Source organism: Cebus imitator, unplaced genomic scaffold, assembly GCF_001604975.1.
Source record: "Cebus imitator isolate Cc_AM_T3 unplaced genomic scaffold, Cebus_imitator-1.0 Scaffold64, whole genome shotgun sequence".
In the NCBI taxonomy this organism is placed as follows: Eukaryota; Metazoa; Chordata; class Mammalia; order Primates; family Cebidae; genus Cebus; species Cebus imitator.
Genome location: NW_016107379.1, coordinates 6,002,128 through 6,023,461, shown reverse-complemented (window position 1 = coordinate 6,023,461; position 21,334 = coordinate 6,002,128). Strand labels below are relative to the sequence as shown.

The window sequence follows — 21,334 nt, the reverse complement described above, 5'->3', positions numbered from 1 at the left end:
AGAGCAGGCAGGGATTGAGCGGGGTGGTGCTGCAGTCCCTGCAGTGAGCAGTAATGAATGCTCGAGTGAGTGTGAAGGCAGCAGGTGGGGACAGAAGGCACTCCTGACACCATACCCCTAAGACAGAGGCCAGAGTCATGCCACACAGATCCCCATCTCACCCAAAAGATGCTCGCACGGGCCTTTCAGGTAAGAGCCTTGGAAACCCAGAGCGCCTCATCTGGTCCCACGGTGCCTCAGGGGCAGTCACACAGGGGCAACTGCCCCCATTTCCCTACAAAGTTGAGGCTTACGTGGTCCTGACCTGTTCACTGCTCACTGCCTCCCGGGAAGCTGCTGCCGACAGCCCCTGGGATGCAGGCACAGTATGTGGTGGTTGGGGGATTCTTTGAAAATGGAGAGGGTGATTGGGATGCTCTCTCGCCCACTGATGAGTGACACTGGTTCGCCTTTGCCACCTCTGAAGCTTCGAGTTCACACCCAGTTCTGCCACTTACAGCTGAGTGATGGCGGGTAAATCCTTCCTCTGTAAAATGGGGTAACAGCAATACCTGCCTTATGCAGTGGACATATTAACACTTACAAAGTACTCAGAACAGGGCCTGGCTCAGCATATGAGGGAGGTGACTGTTACGTGCATCAGAAGATGGAGAGGCCTTGCCATCTGCCCCAGCCAGAGAATGAACTGCAGGAGGTGCCCTGGCCCATGTGACAACCAGGATGGAAAGCAATGGCGGCCCTCTCCCACCACCTCCCTCCTCCTAGATCATAATGAGTCCGATGCTCTCTGGTAGTCCAGCCAGGCGCATTAAGGTGAACAGTGAGGCAGTGATTGACACGCAGCCACTTCCCCAGGCTCAACATTCACGGCCCCAGCTTCAGCAGGAGGCACAGAGAGGGGCCAGAGCCTTCGAGGTATCTACAGCAAAGACAAGGGGAGCCACTGCCCCCTGCCCCAGGAATTCAACCTGCAGCTGACCCTGGGGGAAGCTGGGGTTGGGCTCAGATGACAGTACATGGTGGGACCAATGCCGTGGGAGTCTGTTTGCGCCTTCAGCCACGCAGGAAGCCATGATGGCTTTCCAGGGAAGCTGGGGGGGAGGCGGGCGTGGCTTTCTCCTGGAAAGGGTATTCGAGAACTACAAATTAGGAAGGACCTACTGTGTGCCAGGCCCTGTGCTGGGTGTTTTACTTATCTCATTTGATCCTCCCAATGACCCTGTGAGGCAGGTACTAGGATTGTCCCTTGTCACATTACTACACCTTAAGTTCAGAGGGAAGTGACTTGTCCAGGTCATCTGACCATTCTACAGAAGACCGGGTTGTTAGCCCAGGTCTAGGTCACCCCAAAGCCCATGCCACTCAATCCTAGCCCCAGAAATGGGCAGGGCCCTGATGTCCTAGCAACCAGAGGCCCCCACGAACGACCCTCTCAGAAATGAGAGAGAAGGCAACCATAGCCGGCCTTGGCCTCAGCGTCGTTCCCTGCTGTAACTGCATCCTGGGGACATGGCAGGTGGAGGTGGAAAGGTGGGAGGGTGAGGGGTAGATGAGGGATGACTAGCCAGCCCTGTGGGGGAGGCCGGAAGTGGAGCAAACGGCAGACGGGTCGGAGCTCAGCCCTGCCAGACTCCATCTGCTGAATCCAGACACTCAGGAGTCCCAAGTCCCCGAGCCATGTTCCTTATGCATCTGAAATAGCTGCAGACAGCCGGCTAAGGACCCAGGGGATGCGTCAGCAGAAACGCCTGCAGAACGGGCTTCCAGAGGAGGCTCAAGGTCAGAGCTCATGCGGGAGCTGGGCCTGTGCACTTTCGCCACCACCCACATGTAGTCACAGCCACCTGGGCCCCTCCCCTTCTACTCACTGAGGCCAGAGCCTCACTGAGGGCTTAGGCCTGGCGGCTCCATTCATCCTGCCAGATGGGACCCTTCGCCCACTCTACAGCTGAAGTGACTGAAGATCAGAGAGGGAAGGTCACCTGTGCAAGGTCACACAGCAAGGACAGGGCAGAAAGCTGAACCCTATTCAAAGCCTGACTCCACATCCCTGACAGAAACCTGCTTCACACGAGAGCCAAGATGACCTGCTGCCATTGTTTTTCCATCTCCTTCCTCAAATCTGTGGCAGTTCAGCAAATTCCTTTTTTCAGAGAAAAGAACCCTTTATTTCCTGAGCTGACCAATCAGGGCCCCGATATCACAGAGGTACAGTCTGGGGGAAATGTCAGGGGATGAAACAACATAAAGAGGGCAACCCCCATGCTGACCTTTGCACGGTGGACTTAGGGACAGGTGAGGCTCCCCTGCATGACGTCAAAGCCTGAGGCCAGCTGGGCACCTCGGGCCACCTCAGCAAAATGCGGCTCCTCCCTCCCAGCCCTTCTCCTCCTCTCAGCCCAATTCCGGGTTTCGGGTTTCGAGGCCTCCTCCCCCTCATTACAATGGGAGGGCTCTTACATAAAGGTGCTATTTTCAGCTCTTTGTTGGTCGTGCTTCTGTACTCTGATGTCAAGCCAACAGGCTTCCCCAACCCCCACCCCAAAATGCAGCAGAGGCCGGAGACTGGGTGGCTCTTTCTTCATTCTGTATATGGGGAAACTGAGGCACTGAGTCACAAAGGCCTCTGGAGGGTTGCCAGTGGGTGCCTAGATGTTGCCTGAAGGGGCTGCTGACTGGAAGGGAGATAAAGACAGAGGGAGGGGGAGATCAGAGGGAGAGTAAGAGAAAAGGGAGAAAACAGAAGACTCAGCAGAAAGGCAGAGGCAGAAAGTAACGGAGAGAAACAGGGGGGGCAAAGAAAAGAGCAAAAAGAGCAAGGCCGGGGGCACAGCAGGGGCTGGGCTCAGCAGAGGAGCTTGTGACCCGGGAAAAGGCGGGGGTAGGGAAATGGAGGGACAGGGATGTGAGCTGGGGAGAGCCAGTAAGTCCTGGCATTCCTGGGAGGCAGCGGGGTCCCCAGAGTGAAGCGGCAGGCGCCAGGGAGCCAGAGGTTTGTGGGACAAGACCCTGGAAGTGTCAACCATGCTGGCGGCAACAGGGGATCATCAGACCCCCCCTCCCAAACACAGGGTAGGGGTGGAAGTCTGGGGGCCGAAGGGAAAGGTCAGAGGTGTGGAATGGGAGAGAAACAGTCCTGAAAGCAGCTAACTGGGCCCCACACTGGCTGTGTGGCTGAGATCACGAGCGCCCCAACACGGGCCGGCACTGTGCTTCGCTACCAGCTTGTCTATTCCGGCTATCACATTTGACCACCCGCTCACAACAGTAGGGAGCTGTCTGGGAAGCTTCTGCATGACGCCCCCCTGAGATGGGGCAGGAGTCACCGCCGCCTCGCAAGGAGGCCTGTGCGCTGCTGAACAGACCGTGCTTCCCCCTTTCATGCTAAGCTGAAACCCGCTCCGCCCCTCCCTCCCTGTGGTCTTAGGAAAAGGACGGCAGTGGAAAAGAGAGTGACCCAGAATCTCTAGAAGGTTAAGGCAAGAAGAGCCTTGAGGATAAGGCTGGAAACCAGGGCTCCCGGGAGGGGATGCAGGCACCTGAGACCTTGGCTGGGAGTGCTGTTACAGCTTCATTTTCATTAACCTCTGACTGAAAGGCCACATTTCCTTTCATTACAAGCGGAGGCAACAAAGCCGCGGTGGAACTGGTCGTGGTCACCACAGAAAGCGCCAATCTTTCGCGTCAGATTCCAGCTGTTGCAGGTGTCCGCAAAAGCCCATTTATGCACCTCTTGGCTTCACATGACAGCAGTTACTGACCCACTGTTCAACCTTGTTATTTCGGTCCTAAAGTGGCACGTTTTGTGATGGGGTTTCCTTCCTGATATGATCTGTCATTCTATGTATTGTATTTTATTTTAAACTTTTTTTTTTTTTTTTTGATACGGAGTTTCACTCATGTTACCCAGGCTGGAGTGCAATGGCGCGATCTCGGCTCACCGCAACCTCCGCCTCCTGGGTTCAGGCAATTCTCCTGCCTCAGCCTCCTGAGTAGCTGGGATTACAGGCACGCGCCACCATGCCCAGCTAATTTTTTGTAGTTTTAGTAGAGACGGGGTTTCACCATGTTGACCAGGATGGTCTCGATCTCTTGACCTCGTGATCCACCCGCCTCGGCCTCCCAAAGTGCTGGGATTACAGGCTTGAGCCACTGCGCCCGGCCTATTTTAAACTTTTAAAGCTTTATTCTAAGAAGGGGCCTCAGGACTTCCCCAGCCTGTCAGAGGGGTCGGCAGCACAGAAATGAGGACGGCCCCCAGCCCTAAGTCAGGGCTTAGTCCACGTCCCCCTCTGATAGCTGGGAATGTCCTCACTCAAAGGGCAGCAGGGGCCGGTCCACGTTCAAACAGGCTCTGACCTCTGCGGACTTGACTCTGCTTGATAGAAGCAGCTTCCAGCAACCCCACTTCATCACAGGGGAAGGCAGGTGTTCCCTAAACTGTCGTAGAGACGGCACAGCACTGGCTGGGAGGAATGGTCCTACTCAGGCTCCAGGTAAAGCTACGGTCAGGCCGAGCGGCACTAAGGCCTCTGGGAAAGCTGAAGATTCTAGAACGTGCAGGGGCATATGCTGAGGCCTCCCTGGGATGGAGGAGGCTCTTCTACTCAAGGAGAAGACACCCACCATCCTCGGTACTCAGCAGCTTCCTGGGTGGCACACAGGAGGTCATCTGGACAGCAGCAACAGCCCCTCCTGGTCACCCGCATCCACCCTGCACCTCTGGGCTCTCTCCACAGAGGCGACAGCTTAAAAAGTGTGAACAGAGGGCTGGATGCGGTGGCTCAAGCCTGTAATCTTAGCACTTTGAGAGGCCAAGGCAGGAGGATCCCTTGAGGCCAGAAGTTCGAGACCAGCTTGGGCAACATAGTGAGACCCTATCTCTACCAAAAAATGTAAAAATCAGCTGTGCATGGGAGCACGTCCACCTGTAGCCCCAGCTACTCAGGACGCTGTGGTGGGAGGACCATTTAAGCCCAGGAGTCCAAGGCTGCAGTGAGCCACCCCAACAGAAACCCTACCTCTTAAAAAAAAAAAAGTACAAACAGGATCACATCATGTTGTTACTAGAGATTCTTCACGGTGCCCCATGTTCTAGGGTTAAACACAAATGTCTCCTGCTCCTGACCCTCGCCCCTCTGCCCTTCACTCCTGACACTAGTCTCCTTCCGTTCTTCTGAGTGGCCATGTGCCTCTCTGCTCAGGGCCCTCGGACATGCCCTCCCAGCTCCTCAGCTGTCTCATGTCATTCATTGCCTGGCTGAAACCAACAACTTCAGATCTTAGCGTGAACCTCTCCCCGCCAGTACCCCGGACTGGGCAGGGCCCACTTATGTTCTCACACCACCCTTTGGCCTGCTTCATCAGAGCGTGCGTCATGGAAATGATCTGAGTTGCGGTGGCCTCCTCCACTGGACTTGCTCAACTTCAAGAGGGCAGGCTCTGCACCTGGCAGGCAGGAGGTGCTGGACAAAGGCTGCTGCATGCAGGAAGGTGGGGCTGAATGCATGAGTGAAGGAATAAATGGAGTTCCTCTCTCGCCTCGCTCATGGATGGAGGACGATTCTCTACACCATCCAGGTTGGACCAAAGTCAGGATGCAGGGGGAGATATAAAGCTCTTTGACCATTTGCTACTTGTTTCTGAAAAAAGCTGGCTTGACAGTGAGGGTCCCTGCAGCTGGAGGGGCCTGAGACAGGCCTGAGCTTCTCCCAGCCCACCGTGCTGCAGAGGAGGAGGGAGGCGCAGGGGCCATGGAAAGAGGCCAACGTAGTGAGGTGTGGACCGCCATGCCCACTGCCCCCTGGCTGCCTTCTTTTCGAGGGACAAGAGGAGGGAAGAATGACAGTAAGGTCTTAGGGCAGGGATCCTGTCCCCAGCATCCTAGGGCAGGTGCTGGGAGCCTCCTTCCAGGCATATGACAGGGCTGGAGCACAAGATCCCTCAAATCCAGGTGGAAAAAGCCTGAGGTCAAGTCCAGGGGGTATCCCAGCTGCTGCCTCCTGACCTCAATGGCATTTGCCCTGTGAGTACAAGGCTGGCCTTGACCTCTCCAATCCCCCTTTCTCTACAATCCCCTGCAGTCCCTGAGATGGATTGGCTCTGTGTCCCCACCCAAATCTCATGTTGAACTGTAATCCTCAGTGCTAGGGGAGGAGCCTGGTGGGAGATGACTGGGTCATGGGGGTGGATTTCCCTTTTACTGTTCCTGTGAATGCGAGATCTGGTTAAGTGTGTAGCACCTCCCCCTTCTCTCTCTTCCACCTCCTCCCACCATGTAAGAGGTGCCTGCTTCCCCTTCACCTTCCATCATAATTCTAAGTTTCCTGAGGCTTCCCCAGCCATGCTCCCTGTACAGCCGACAGAACTGTGAGTCAATTAAGCCTCTTCATAAATTTCCCAGTCTCCAGTAGTTTCTTATAGCAGTGTGAGAATGGATTAATACAGGGCTCTTTTCCAAGCTGTGGAGTAGAAATAGAATGTGCTCCTCCATAGTCCGCACCCGCACATCCACTCCTGTTCTCACGGAATCTTCAGAACAACCCACAGACAGCTGGTCTTATCAGTCCACTGCACAGATGCAGAAACGGAGGCCCAGAAGACACAGGTCACCTGCCCAAGGTAACAGAACTACTACTCTGGAGAGCAGACCCTGGCTGGTAGGATTCCAAAGTCTGTGAAATGAAGCTCCTCTGCCACAGCCATGCTGGCACCAGATGAGAAATTCAAGAAATATCAGGCAGGCCTTTCTTCTTTCACTCTGCTCTCCTGGCCAACGTCTTTATGGGGGGAAATGATATTGTGTGAAGGCAGCAAAAAATGCCCAGGGCTGGCTCTATATTAGACAAATGGAAAATAAACAGTTTGTGAATAGGGGAGAGCTGGATCTGATTTCCTTTGACTGACTGTGTCTGCTCGAGAGAAATGGCTGCAGAGTGAGCCACATTTAACCCGGGATCAATAACCACACAGCGTGATCCGAGGAATTCAGGCTAAATGAAACTGGCTCCATTTGGGGCCAGTGTCTGGGGCATCTCGGTCATCGATAGCCAGCCACGTGATGTCACCTTGCCCATCTGAACACTGTAATGAAGAACATTTTCCTGCGAAGCAGGAGGCGAATGTTTAGAAGGCCAAATGGTAGAAGACCATCCTGCAGGTGGCCGGGGAGAGTGTGGATTCCTTTCCGTTTCTGCTCTACGCTTCCCGGGCCTCCACTTTGCGCCAGCTCTCCCTGTTTACTGGGGAAGGGAAACCCACGAAGAAGTCAAAGCAAGTGACAGGTGATTCAGCGGAGATAGGAGAAGTACGAGAGCTCTATGCAGGAGGGGATTTTGGCCGTGAGAATGAAATGTTTGGGTTGTTGTCCACATTTTGGGGTTACGACTCAGCATGACTGCAGCAAAAGCTGACTAAGATGTGGCATTGCAGACCACACAGTGGCACTTGGTGGTGAAGAAAGATGATTATTTCCAGCTCTTTCTCTCTCTGGAGGACTGCTGCAGTCCTTGTTCAAATCCACACAGGAGGGGTGGCAACGCAGAGCTGCCATTCCTTGCTGTGCCTCCCCCAAATATTTTCCAGCACCTCCTGACACAGAGAAGCCTCTCAGAATTGGAGGAGCCATGGGGGTCTGCTGTGGTTGTACAGATGTTGAGACTGAGGCCAAGGGTGAGGGGCTTTCTTGAGAGCACACTGCCTGGGAGAGACAGAGTGGAGCACAGGTGTGGAGGTCTAGACTCCTAGGTCCCTGTGCGCTCTGCAGGAGGGCTTCCAGGTGGAGGAGGTTTCTGTCCTGTGGCCACACATGCAGGTAACATGGGTGCACATGACTAAGGGACTCCCACGGTCCCCACCGGCAGGAAAGAGGGTACCTCCATCAGGTCTATAAACCACAGCAGCCGCTCCTGAGGAGGAAGGGTGAGCAAAAGGCAGGGTCTCCAATCTCAGCCTGCTGTGTGTCGGGGTGGGGAGAAGAGTGTTCCCAGGAGACAGCAGGGCAGGGGCTGACCTGGCAGCAGGAAGAGCTGGTTCCTGCAAAACCCGTCATCACATCTTTAGCAGCTCAGGCTGCATGACCTGCTCAGGCCCTTCTTGGCCCACAGACCTCTGGGTGTAGCTGGTTCCTAGGAATGAACCAGTTCATCTTGGTACAAACCCACTCATTTCTAGTCTCAATATCAGGGAGATCCTGTTAAATCTAAGTCAGACCACATCAGTTCCCTGCTGTTACCTGCCACGGGCTCTTATGTCACTCAAAGTCAAAATCCTCAGCACGTCTGCCCCTGTACTCCCTCTGCTCCAGCCTCATTGGCTACCTGGACTTTGCTCAGACACTCCAGGCACGCTCTTACCACAGGGCCTTTGCACATGCTGCTGGTTCTGTTGGAAATGCTCTTCCACCACAGGTGGGCATGGCTCTCTCCCTCACTGCCTGCAGGTCTTGACTCAAGGGTCATTCCCTAACCACCCAACCCCTCTCTGATTCCCCATGCTTGTTTTATTTTTCTCCCTAGCACTTGTCATCACTTAGCATACTGTGTATTTCAGTTACCTATATCCTGTGTATTGTCCGTCATTCCTGCTCTCTGCTAAACTCCATCTTGGAAAGGATTTCTTTGGTGTTCACTACTGTGTCCCCAGCACCTCAAACTGTACATAGCACACAGCAAGTGCTCAATATTTGTTAACAAAAAGGAAGGAGGAGGAGGAAAAAGGGAGGAAAGAGGCAGACAGATGACGAGATGATGCTTTACAAGGAGCGGGTGAGATCCTTCACAGAAGAATCACAGCCAGAGGGCGGGGTTAACAGCAGAGCTGAGAGTCGGCAATCCTGGGTTTGAATCCTGGCTCCATCACTCACTAGCTGTGCAACCTTGGGCAAGTTGCTTCTCCTTTCTGAGCTTCGGTTTTCTTCTTTGCAAAATGGGGATCACAGCAGTACTCACAACTCCTAGCTCCTGGGATGGTCGAAGAAGATACTAATGGAAAGCACTACCACAGTGCCATAGACAACACTCAACAAATCTCAGCTACTGTTGTAATTAATAAAGGCCCAGATTGTGGGCTAGGGTCTGTGCTGAGCACTAGGGATAGGGACTCAATGGTAACCACACACGTGATCACTGCCCTCAGGCAGTCAGCAGTCACAGTGGGTAACTGGGAGACATGTACAGATTATTATAATGGGACATGAGGCAAAAGCTGTGGCCAAAGGAAGGCCCAGGGGACAGGAGGAGCCATGGCCAGAAATTCACCCCCCTTGGGAGGATCAGGGAAGCTTCCTGGAAGAGGTGGCTTCTGAGATGAGTGCTGAAGCACACATAGGACACAGGTCATATGAAGTGGGGAGGAGAACATGCCAGACAGACAGCATATGGCATACGCAAAGGCCAAGAGTTCTCTCCACATCACGGCACAGGAATTATCATCCTTGTTTTACAGATCCTAAAACTGAGCTCAGAGAGGTGAAACCACTTCCTGAGGTCTCACAGCAAGAAAGTGGCAGAGCTGGGATTTGAATGGAGGGGACTGTGTCACCCCAGGGCCCAGGAAACCTGATGAACTGGTGACCCGGAAAGATAGCACCATAGAGAACCCCTAGTCCCCACCAGGGCTGGGTGCAGATGTCAGGGGGTGGCAGCAAAGGCCACAGCCCCCTACCGCAGCACCTGGCTAAGGGACGCCCACAGTCCCCACCGGCAGGAAGGACGGTACCTCCATCAGGTCTATAAGCCACAGCAGCCGCTCCTGGGGAGGAAGGATGAGCAAAAGGCAAAAAGAAAAGATACATCAAATAAATATTAGGGAATGGGTGGGTGCAGCAACAACCTCTTCCCCAAATGTGCACACAACACACACGCGCGCGCGCATACACACACACACACACACACACACACACACACACACACACAGACACATGCAAAATCAGCATGTTCTCCAAACCCCTTTTCCATTTACCTTGAATGCTCTGGGCAGGAATACAGGAGAGACGGGAAGGAAAGACCCCACCGCTATGAGTAGCACCCCTTCATTCTGCCTCTTCCTTGAAGGAAACAGGGGAGTCCCCACTGCTCTGAGAAAATGACATTTGTCCCTGGTGCGGGACCCTCAGGAGACAGTCATTCACTTTGGGTCGGGGCTGGGATCCCTACTTTCAGATAGAAAAGTAAGCTCAGAGAAGGGAAGTGAATTGTCTGAGGTCACATCTGCTAATGAAAGGCAGGGCTTCAGGGAGGGCCCTGTTTGGAAAAGGGCTGGATTTCAGGAAGGCCCAAGCCCTGTGATGTCAGAGAAGCTGTGACTGTGAGAGGGTGCTCTGGGCTGTGCCTGTGGAGGGTACCCGGGTGAGATGAAGGTCGGAGGGGCGGTGGCAGTCCCTCAGCCTAGCTCTTTCCAGAGCCTCCACGGTCCACAAGACCCTGGGTACAATCTCCAGGTAGTTTTCCCCAGCCGGGGGGGGGCTGGGTCCGAAAGAACAGAGGCTTCGCCTGCCCTCAGGGTGTGGCCGGCATTTCTGGGATGTTGGTACTAGTAGGTCACTCACCCTGGGGCCACAGGCATCCTCTCATTTAATCTTCTAACAAGCTGGGGAAGCAGGATCACTGCCCCTTTGCAAAAGAGGAAACCGAGGCACCGCGAGCTCAACTGCCCTTTCTACGCTGCCTTTCCTGCTTGCACAATTTTCTCTTAGCATCACCTCCAGTCTAGGTGAGTCCTAATCGTGACATGCATGTGTCACCTAGTGCCCACGGACTTTCACAACAACAAATTCTGAGTCCTTCCCACCTCAGAAACTTGGGGAGAAACTTCAGGACCACCCTTTTCATCTGTCCCTGAGAAACTCCCTGTATAAAACCATCCTATGGCCTTTCTGAGGTCTGCCTTCCACAGGGTGCCCCAATTTGCAGTGAGAGCCTCTCTGGCAGGGCAGGGTCAACTTCCATAGCTGGGATCTGGACTGGCTGGCTCCAGACCGTGCTTCTCAGGTAAGAGAGAGCCTCCTGGGCTGGGATAAGGTCGCTGTAGGCCAGTGCCGAGCTAGGGACTCCTGACCCCTGCCGAGAGCCCTTGCCAGGCAAGACAGTCACCGGACTCCTGGCATGCCAGCTGGATTTGCCCTCAGGGATTCGGGCTGCTATAGACAGAGCCAGCAAGGACCCTAGGCCATTTTATCCATGAGGAAACTGAAGACCAGAGAGGCCGGGGCTCAAACCTAGATCTCCTGCCTCGCAGACCAGAACACATCACGCCACTCACTAGGTATTTCATCTCTGATTCCAAAGGGACCAGCACAGAAGCACAGTCTGTAATTTCCCAGGTCTTAGAGCAGTGGCTCACGGCCACTGAGGCCTCGTGTGAACGTTATCCAGGCCAATCTCAGCGGAGCCCATCTTAGAGAGAAACGCTCATCAGGCCAAGGACCTGTACCCTTAAACCAGATCCTCGCCTGAATGCCATATCAAAGTACGTGCTCAGAGCCTGGGGTGAGGGGCAGCCTCCTCCCTGCCCCAGAAGTGATCTGCTTGTCCCAGAACATGAAACTGCCTCTGCTGCAGCCACGTCCAGCCCTAGAGGAATGCAGGGCAATTTGTGGGGACATCCCAGGAAGGGGATGAGCACTCTCGGAAATGATGAAAGTCAGGACTGGAGGGATGGGGTAAAAGAGTGTAAAGGAATCACCCTAGAACCCCAGAACTAAGGAAAAGCCACACTAGGAGCTAGAGTTTGCTCAAGAGAGAGGGGCATGCTCCCGGGCCACTTCGGAGCTGCAAGCTCATCATGCATTAGCCACCTGTGTCTGCAACCACGGCCGTCAGTGTACCCTCTGAGCTCCTGTTCTCCCATTAGACAGGAACACTAACGCTGTCCCTGCCTCCAGTCTGAGATTCCTCCAGAAAGAGCTCTCATTTCAGCATCTAGGAGCAACCATGTGCTTAAGAAACATTACTCTCCCTCTCCCTTTCCACAGAAGAGTGGTGATGAATGACCCAAAGGTGGGAAACAAGGGCACGGAGGAGAGTGCGGGGCCAGGCCAGCTCTCCTGACCTCCAGCCCTGACCCTTCCACTGCATGGACCTTAATGACCAGCTGTTACCAAAGACAGACAACAAGGCATGTCCTCCTGCCCTTTCCTTGCAAAGGCCTTCTGGGATTTATTTGAATCCAAGCATCCAGGGGGCAGAACCATACCCTGAGATGGCCAGATGCTTCGCTGGGGGACTGGTGAGTCTCCAAGAAAGTCAAGCTGGGGCCGGGTGTGGTGACTCACACCCATAAGCCCAGCATTTCAGGAGGCCGAGGTGGGTGGATCACCTGATGTCAGGATTTCGAGGCCAGCCTTGCCAACATGGCAAAACCCCAACTCTACCAAAAAAATACAAAAATTAGCTGGTCGTGGTGGAGGACACCTATAATCCCAGCTAATCGAGAGGGTGGGGCAGGGGAGTTGCTTGAACTAGGGAGGTGGAGGTTGCAGTGGGCAGAGATCACGCCACCACACTCCAGCCTGGGTGACAGAGCATGACACCATATCGAGGGAAAAAAAAAAAAAGGTCAAGCTGGGCTTGGGCTCCAGAGACAAAAGCATGGCCTCTTGGGAAAAATAAAAATCACGGTCCAAGTCACCGGGCCCACTATCATCTACTGAGTGCCCAGCGGGAATGGGCACCATGCCAGAGGCGTCCCAAGGATTCTAATGATCTTTTCCTATTTGCCTGATTACCTACTTTTTTTAACCTTTCTCCCCCAGCTTCCCAGGAGGCAAGGCCACATCTTTCCTATTCACCTGTTATCCCCTAGAGCCCATGCCTGGCAGGCAGTAGACACTCAACAACTACTGGGTTTTGACAGATGAACAGACTGAGGCTCAGAGGGGCAAGGCACACAGCTGGTACATGGTGGTGCTGGGATTCAAACTCAGGCTGGTCTCACTCCAAAGCCAGCATCTTAACTCTGCCCTGGCTACTAAGCCAGGACAAGGCAGGGGAGGCTCACCCTGGCTGAGCTGACGGTGGTGGAGGTGCCATGGCTGCCTGTGGATGAACCTGTGTCACTGTAGGAGACCATGGAGTAGGTGTCCCCAGCCCCGGGGCCTGCAGGCTGCCGCGCCTTCATGGACTCAATCTCACGCCTCAGCACCAGGTGGTCGAAGCGTTCTAGGTCTTGCGGGGAAATGGTGCCTCTCACCTCAGAGAGGAGTGAGAACTGGAGGTGGGGACAAAAGGGGCACTCAGCAGGGAGCGCTACCAGACTGTGGAACAGGTCCCCGTTACCCCCAAATGACTAGCATGCAAACTTGACCCTGCCTCCCCTCCTTAACTCTCTTTGGCTCCCCAGTGCTCTCAAGAGAAAGGCCAAACACCTTTGCCTGGACACCAGGCCCAGCATTATCTGACTCCTGCTTCCCTGTCGCCTCCTTGGCATGCACATGTGGCTGTGACTCCCTGAACACACTGCAACATTTCACACCATGAAGCCTCTGGCTGGCTGTCCCTTCCACCCGGAATACCTTTTCTAATACTCATCTCCAAATCCTATTTCCTCTGTTACATCTTCCGAAACATAACCCCTCCCAATGGATTTCACCACTTCTTCCTTTGTGCAGTTTCTGGACCTCAAACAGCTTGGCCCAGAGCTCTCCAAGCTGGTGGCATAGCACAGTTACCTGGAGGGCTTGTGAAGATGACTGATGGCTGGCTCCCATCCCCAGATATGAGTAAACCAGACAGGGATGGGGCCGGAGCATTGCTTTTAAGAGTAATCCAGGTGATTCTAAATGTGCACTCAGAGCTGGAAGCCATTGCGCTAGGGCCCCAATCACAGGGTGCTTTAAATGTCTGTTTCTCCCAGGAGTCTGCAAGCTTCCTGGGGGGCAGGAGGCTGTTTTGGTCCCAGGTCTCTGCCCAGGGTTCAGTTCAGGCCTGACCCCTTGTAAGTTCTCAGCAAAGGAGTGGGGGAGGGCAGGATGCAGAACCCTGGAAACACTGAAGCCAGACCGGAGGCGGGGGGCGCATCACCTTGGCGTGGGTGTTGAGCAGCTCGAACAGGGCCATGACGAGGGCCTCCACGGAGACGCTGCCGCCGCGGTACTCATCCAGGTAGTAGGCCATGGTGGCACGCTCCTGCTCGTTCAGCAGGTGCCGAGCCTGCTCCTCCAGCAGCACACGTGTCTGGTTCCCCAGGCTGCTCAGGGTCACCTGGGAGCCGGCTGGGCCCTTGTAAAATCCTGGCTGCAAGACAGAAAGACAGAAGCCCAGGAATTCTGCGCTGCTCTGGAGCCAAGTGGCCAGGCCACGCCCCCTCGCACCTCCCACCCCGTCTAAGTGTGGCGTCTCATCTGTTACTCTCACTCACAACCCCCAGCACCTTGCCCTGATGGTACTGGGTATCTTTCTTAATTAGAATTTGTTTTTATACCTCCTTCACTGAGTATAACCTGTATGAGGGCAGGGACCTGGTCTGTTTTATTCACTGCCATTAACCCTGGTGCCAGGGGTGGTGCCTGGAACCTAGCAGGCAGTCACAGACAAGGGGGACAGCGGTGGCCAGACAGGGGGCTGCCCAACTGGAATTGGGTCGTGTAAGTCACTCGGCACCTTCTGGTTGGCCAGAGCTCCTCACTCAGGCAGCTGTGAGGAAGTGGAGGACACTCCTTAGACAGAGGACACCCTACCTTGTTTATTCCTTCTGCTGTGATATCGCCAGGAAACCTGTGGGAAAAGACACGTCTCCAGTTGTGATCTGAGCAGATCAAATGGGTGTAGGCAAGGGAAAGGGTGACGGGGGGCAGGAAGGGCACAGCTTTGAGAGAAGCATGCATCATGGCCTCCACTCACTGCCTGTTCTGTCTGGGGAATACTCAGGGGGAAATGAAACTCCGGACAGACTGGTAGCTTCCAGCCTCCCAATCAGCAATGTAGGCGGCACCTCCAAAACCACCCAAGGTGGGCTCCTGAGTCGTTGCCAACCCCACAGGACCAGGCAGGTGACACAAGGAGTGGAGGGAAGAAATGGTGATTGACAGGCAACCTCAGGGTCAGGCCAACCCTCCAGGAGCTTAGGGGCGGGTGAACTGTAGATCCCAGATGCAGTGCGCAGGTGCGGCTCAGCTCCAGCCCACGTGGGCTCAGGCTGCCAGACTTCCTGATTTTTAAGAGGCATCCAAAAATCCAGTTTTTTATAGAAAACCTGGTGTCTTTTTAAATGTCGGCAAGTAACTTTAAAAATGTGTAATACTGTGCAGGTGAAAGGAAGGGAGCAGGGAGAGAGACACAGAGAGAGACACAGGGAGAGAGAGAGGTCCTCTGAGCTATATCTGGCCAGGGGCCACTGGGCTGAGACTTCTCAAGAAGATCAAAAGTTGACACATTACATTATTAGCAACTATGTAGCCACCTGGCAACTGGATCTCATTTTATGACTTTAAGACCCTCTCACTCAAATTCCTTCATGGGATCCTGCCTGGTGGCCCCTGGCCAAATACACCCCAGAGGCTCTATCGCTTTCTCTCTCCCTTCCTCCCCCTCTTTCACCTGCACAGATCTGGGATGGGAGCAGGGTCATGGTTCCCCCCTTTTAGATGAAGCAACTAAGGTCTGAAGAATGAGTTAAGTAATTTGTCTGGAAGCAAATACAGAATGAGACAGCTGGATGGTGTATGTCAGCTTTCCAAGGGGAAACTGAGGCCAAGAGAGGAGGCCATGACCTGGGATGTGCCCCAGGTCATGCCCTGCCAATGGAGGGGTCCTGATGTGTGGACTGCAGGCTGACAGGAGAGCCAGGGTGGTGGAGCGATGGGAGAGCTATCACTGGCATTTGGAAATGGCCCTGGGGTCTGGAGATCAGAGCGAGCAGAGCGGCCAGACCCTGCCGAGTTCGCCGCGGTCTCCCCTATCCGGGAACTGGCGATCCACTTGGTCTCGTCCACAGTGGTGCGGGCGTGGGGCAGCCTCCCGACGTCCTTCACCGTCAGGATGAGGTGCCGAGATGACTTCAGCAGCCTGACCGCCTCGTCGTGTAGGATGTTGAGAAAGCTCCACCCATTCACTTCCAGAATCTGGTCCCCAACCTGCCGAGACCACCACACAACACAGTCACCTAGGCTGTTTGCAGGAGTCACAGTAGGGGCTTCATAGCCCTGATCCCAATTCTCCTCTGGGCCAGCCTGCCAAGGAGGTCATCCAGGATCAGAAAGGATACGTGGATGCCTGAGGGTCACACAGCAAGTCAACAGCAGAGGCGGCTTTCCGATCCTGACCCAGAGTCCATGCTCTTCTCATCAAAAGGGGGCATGTTCCCATGACCCAGCAATGGCTTTGAGGGATGGGTCTACAATGACATTCCCAAGGGCCCCCTTATCTGGAAACGACAGTTAGCTCAGGGCTAAGGCGGGGGTGAAACTGGGGTAGGATGAGGCAAGCCATGAAGGCGGACATCCGTAACTTTCCTCCTACACTTCTACACTGTTGCGATTTGTACCTCGAGCATGCATTCTTATATTAAAGTATAAACAACACTTTAATTTACTAAAAGAAACAGCAATAAATGAGAAAACCAGCCTCCCGTTAAAGCAGTACATATGGCTTAGATTTTTACAAGCAGGCAGCTTTATTTTGTAATTAAAAAAAAAATGTTTTTGGCAGGTGCAGTGGCTCATGGCTATAATCCTAAAGCTTTGGAAGAATGAGGTGGGAGGACCGCTGGAGCTCCATAGCTGCAGACAAGCCTGGGCAATACAGTGAGTCCCCATTTCTAAAAAAAGTAATTATAGGCTGGGCGCAGTGGCTCACACCTGTCATCCCAGCACTTTGGGAAGCTGAGGCGGGTGGATCACGAGGTCAAGAGATCGAGACCATCCTGGCCAAAATGGTGAAACCCTGTCTCTACTAAAAATAATAAAAATTAGCTGGGCTTGGTGGCACATGCCTTTAGTCCCAGCTACTCAGGAGGCTGAGGCAGGAGAACTGCTTGAACCTTGGAGGAAGAGGTTGCAGTGAGCTGAGATCACGCCACTGCTCTTCAGCCTGGCGACAGAGCGAGGCTTTGTCTCAAGAAAAAAGAGAAATAATAATAATAAAATGAGTTGGGCATGGTGCTGTGTGCCTGTAGTCCTTAGCTACTCGGGAATCTGAGGTGGGAGGATTGCTTGAGCCCAGGAATTCGAGACTGCTGTGAACTGTGATTGCACCACCATACTCCAGCTGGGGCAACTGAGCAAGATCCTGTCTCGTAAAAAATACTTTTAATGAAGCAATTTAAAAATGAGGAAAAATAAAACTAGGCTTCCAATAAAAACAAATAAGTGACAAAAATGGAAGCAGCTAAAAGGGAAGGTGCTGCAGGGTATGATGGGGCATAGCTTTAAACTCGGGTTCCTTTCAAAAATGGGGCAACTGAGGCCCAAGGATAGGAAAGGGCTGCTCAGGGCCACATGCCACTGAGGCCTCGAAGGGCAGCTTTACAACGCTGCTTATTCTTGGCTGGTTTTTCTTCTCCCCAGTTTCCCAGCCTGCTGACAGCACATGATCAACTCCCGTAGTTTACCCAGCAATTTTCAAAGCAAGACTTGGAAAAGATGAGACACATGGGAGCCTGGGAGAAAAAATGTGATGACAAGGCTGAGAACCAAAACCCTGCTCCCGGGCTTCCTGCCTTTTCTCGAATGCCTCACCCCAGTTGGGAGTTTCCAGTCCAGAAAGTGGTTACAAAGGCAGACACTACCTCTCCCCTCTGCACCGGCTTTGACGTGCTCAGGGGAGGGGCTTGCTGCCTCTGCCTCCACGACCCCAGCAAAGCGGGGTCTGGGCTGCATTTCAAGCATTCACCACCATTTACTGCACGCCTACTGTGCGCTAGGATGCTGCACTGAGCAGGACAACCTGCTCCTGCTCCACTTAGCTCACGGTTGAGGGTGATCTCAGTTTTGTGTGATAACTGGGTTTCCCCATCAGCCTATCCACACTGTATCCTCAAGGCCTAGCACACAGGAGAAATTCACTTAAAAAATCATTAGATGAGGCCAGGCATAGTGGGCTCACGCCTATAACCCTAGCACTTTGGGAGGCTGAGGTGGGCGGATCACTTAAAGTCAGGAGTTCGAGACCAGCCTGTCCCAACATGGCAAAACTCCATCTCTACTAAAAGTACAGAAATTAGCTGGGTGTGGCGGCATGCTGTAGTCCCAGCTACTCGGGAGGCTGAGGCAGGAGAATTGCTTGCATCTGGGAGGCAGAGACTGCATTAAGCTGAGATCGCATCACTGCACTCCAGCCTGGCTGGGTGACAGAGCAACAACAAAATTATCAGATAAATAAAAAGACACACATTCCCATCCATCCCAACTCCAGAACCATCTCTGCTGCAGCTCAGAGATGCACATCACACCAGCCTTCTTTGTCCCTTTACATGTTTTTCTCCTTAGTATCACCAACAACCTACACAGTAGGTATCATTGCTCTCCATTTCACTAGAGAGGAAACAGGCTCAGAGAGGTGAAGCACATAGTGTGTGGTCACAGAGCTAGTGTAAAGGAGTGCTGGTTTGCACACCCAGGTCAGGCCAGCCCCAAGGCCCCTCTGCTTTTTATTAGTAGGCTGCTGTCAGGAGCTCTGTTTGGGGATCACGTGATAGTACTTCAAATCCAGCGCGTCCAAAGCTACTGTCCTGCCTTATTTTCCCTGATCCTGCCTGCAGCAGCCAGATCTGAAAACCTCACCCCATCATAAACTCTGCCTTCACCCCTCTGAGTAGATCCTTCAGCAAATCCCATCCTCCACCCCCACTGGCCCCCTGACCTGGGTCCCTACCTGCCCCCTCCCACGTTCCCAAGCCAGCAACCTCCTCACCGTACATTTACATCTAAACTGGCCACAGACATAGAACCGGATTAATTTCTTTTTTTTTTTTCTTGGAGGCTGAGTCTCCCTCTGTTGCCCAGGCTAGAGTGCAGTGGCGTGATCTCTGCTCACTGCAACCTCCGCCTCCTGGGTTCAAGAATTCTCATGCCTCAGCTTCCTGAGTAGCTGGGACTACAGGCGCACACCACTATGCCCAGCTAACTTTTTCTATTTTAGTAGGCATAGTAGGTTTTGCCAAGTTGCCCAGATTGGTCTCAAACTCCTTAGCTCAGGTGATCCACCCTCCCTGGCCTCCCAAAGAGCTGGGATTACAGATGTAAGCCACCGTGCTTGGCTAGTGTCAGATTAATTTCATCAACTTTTTGCTTTGCTGACATCTCTCTCTGCTTAACCACCTCCTGTGACCCCTCGTAACCCAGGAGGAAGCAAAGCACTAAGGCTAAGGGTTTCAAAGACGATCAGACGCAGGTTCCAATCATTCCCTCTGCCACTTCCACGCCACGTGACCCCACAAAACCTCACTTTCATTGGGAGTAAAAAGGGAGTCCTAGCCTAGGATTGTCATTCTCCAAATATCTATAGTCAACAGCATCTCAATGCCACATGCTTTCACCCTGCCCCCAGCAGTAACTGCAATTCTCTTTCTCCCTTTCTATGTCTCTGAGCTCCCTGGTTGAGAAGCGCGGGCCCCTGGGAACTTAGGCAGCCCCAGCTGGTCTCCCTATAAAGAGCTTGAGATGAGACCCAACACCTGGCTCAGGGCTTGGAACCAGCAAGCCCTCCATCAGTGCTTATGCATGCAGGTGTGGATACTGAGCATCCCTATCTCGTCTCTGCAGCGCCCTCTCTCTCCCAGCTGGCTTTCTCTGATGCAGCTCTCCCAGGCACTCAGGCCTTACTGAGAGCGGAAGAGAAACTCATTCCTGCTGGGCTCACTGGCGCCCAACCCGCTAAACCGCCTCCCCGTGTGGCGGCTCCACCTCTCATCTCTGCCGGGCAGGAGTCTCCTCCACTTCCCCCCGCTGCTCTGCGCTGGAGCTGCCTGCACTCTTCATTGCTGAAGTGCCTTGTTTCCTTAAGTGTCCCCGTCAATAGCTTTCGCTGTTGTCACACTAAGGGAATCAATTTTAATCTTCCCTTTAACGCACTTTATTTCATCCATGCAGTTTAATTAAAGGAACTGGCATCCAAGAGACCAGCTATGTAAGGGCATCCTTCTGTGTGCAGGCCTCTCCCTACGGGGCCAGGCCAGCAGGGCAGCGAGGGGAGGGAACAACTCAATTCCATGGGCATTGACCCGGCCTTCTATGAGGCTGGGGGAAGACTGACAGATAAAATATAGGATGCCCAGTTAAACTTGAATTTCAGATAAATGAATGCTTTAAAAATATATGTATGTCCCAAATATTGCATAGGGCACACATATACTAAAAAATGTATTCATTGTTTATCTGCACTCAAATTTAAATGGGCATCCTGTATTTTTATTACTGAAAATCCAGCCACCCTGGGGTGGAGGTATCAGTCACCTCTAAAGCTAGTGACTCTTATGGGGGCTGATTTAGTGTTGTAGCTTCCAAACTCAGGTCACTTCCCTCACCCTGAGCCTGGTGCCTGGCACTGATGCAGCCTGAGTCCGGGAATTACCCAGCATCCCACTTACTTCAGCCTCATCCTAGGCGTTAATATCCATGAAATCCCAGGTTGGCTGTGCTAGTCACACTGTCCTCATGCCTGTTAAGTAAATATATCCCTACCAGATTTGAAAAGGCGGCGTGGATTCCTGTGCAGTCCGACTGGGGAACGGCTGTGAAATGCGAGTCACGCTTGGGAAACCCTGACTTACTGGGGGCACGTGAGCCCATCTTCCCAATCTCTTTTCAATCCTCTCCTGTCTCTTCTTCCTCCAGGGCCTGTGTTCAAGCCAAAGTGCTAGGCAGGATTGGCTTCAGCGTCTCCACAGGGCCTCCGCAGCATCCGGGTTGGTTCTGAGTGACTCCCATTTTTCCGTGTCCAGCTCTCTTCCCTTCCCTCTACTTGCTGGAAAGCTTCCCCAGGTCTAGGAGCCCTGTCAGAGCAGTTGTCTACACGCTCACTGTGATTTAGAGTCCACAAATCACTTTCAACCAAGTCTGGCGTCTTCCCTGCTGCTAGCGTCCTAATGTCACCCCGTGCGGCCAGTGGAGTGTGGAGTCCCATCCCTATACTGCAGCCTCTAGTTTTAAAGCCAGGCAACCATGACATAGTAGCTGCGTGGCCCTGCATGCACCGCTCTCAAGTGCAACCTGAGCCTCAGTTTTCTCATCTGTAAGATGGGCATGATACTACCAACAGTTCCCAGGTAGCTGTGAGAATCCAATGGGACCACCCTGCATAGAGCCTGAGACACGTGAGGCTTTCCATAGCTTCTCATGCGCTTCTCTTCCAAACGGAGGACATAGGTTCAGAGATGCCGAGCGAGTTGCTCAAGGTCACTG

At 53.4% G+C, this 21,334-nt stretch overlaps 1 protein-coding gene across 5 annotated transcripts in view; it reads right to left on the bottom strand.

Annotated features, from left to right (window-relative positions):
* Positions 1 to 21,334, bottom strand: part of WHRN (whirlin) — a 105,383-nt gene that overhangs the window by 8,886 nt on the left and 75,163 nt on the right. For 2 of the 5 annotated variants that reach the window (XM_017530272.2, XM_037739175.1), the window contains exons 4-8: positions 15,867 to 16,069; positions 14,675 to 14,711; positions 14,019 to 14,231; positions 12,997 to 13,206; positions 9,718 to 9,750 (exon numbers count right to left, since the gene is read on the bottom strand). In XM_017530272.2, coding sequence (XP_017385761.1) covers positions 9,718 to 9,750; positions 12,997 to 13,206; positions 14,019 to 14,231; positions 14,675 to 14,711; positions 15,867 to 16,069 — 696 coding nt within the window. The remainder of the gene's footprint in view (positions 1 to 9,717; positions 9,751 to 12,996; positions 13,207 to 14,018; positions 14,232 to 14,674; positions 14,712 to 15,866; positions 16,070 to 21,334) is intronic. The other 3 variants (XM_017530273.2, XM_017530274.2, XM_017530275.2) reach the window with 2 other exon arrangements.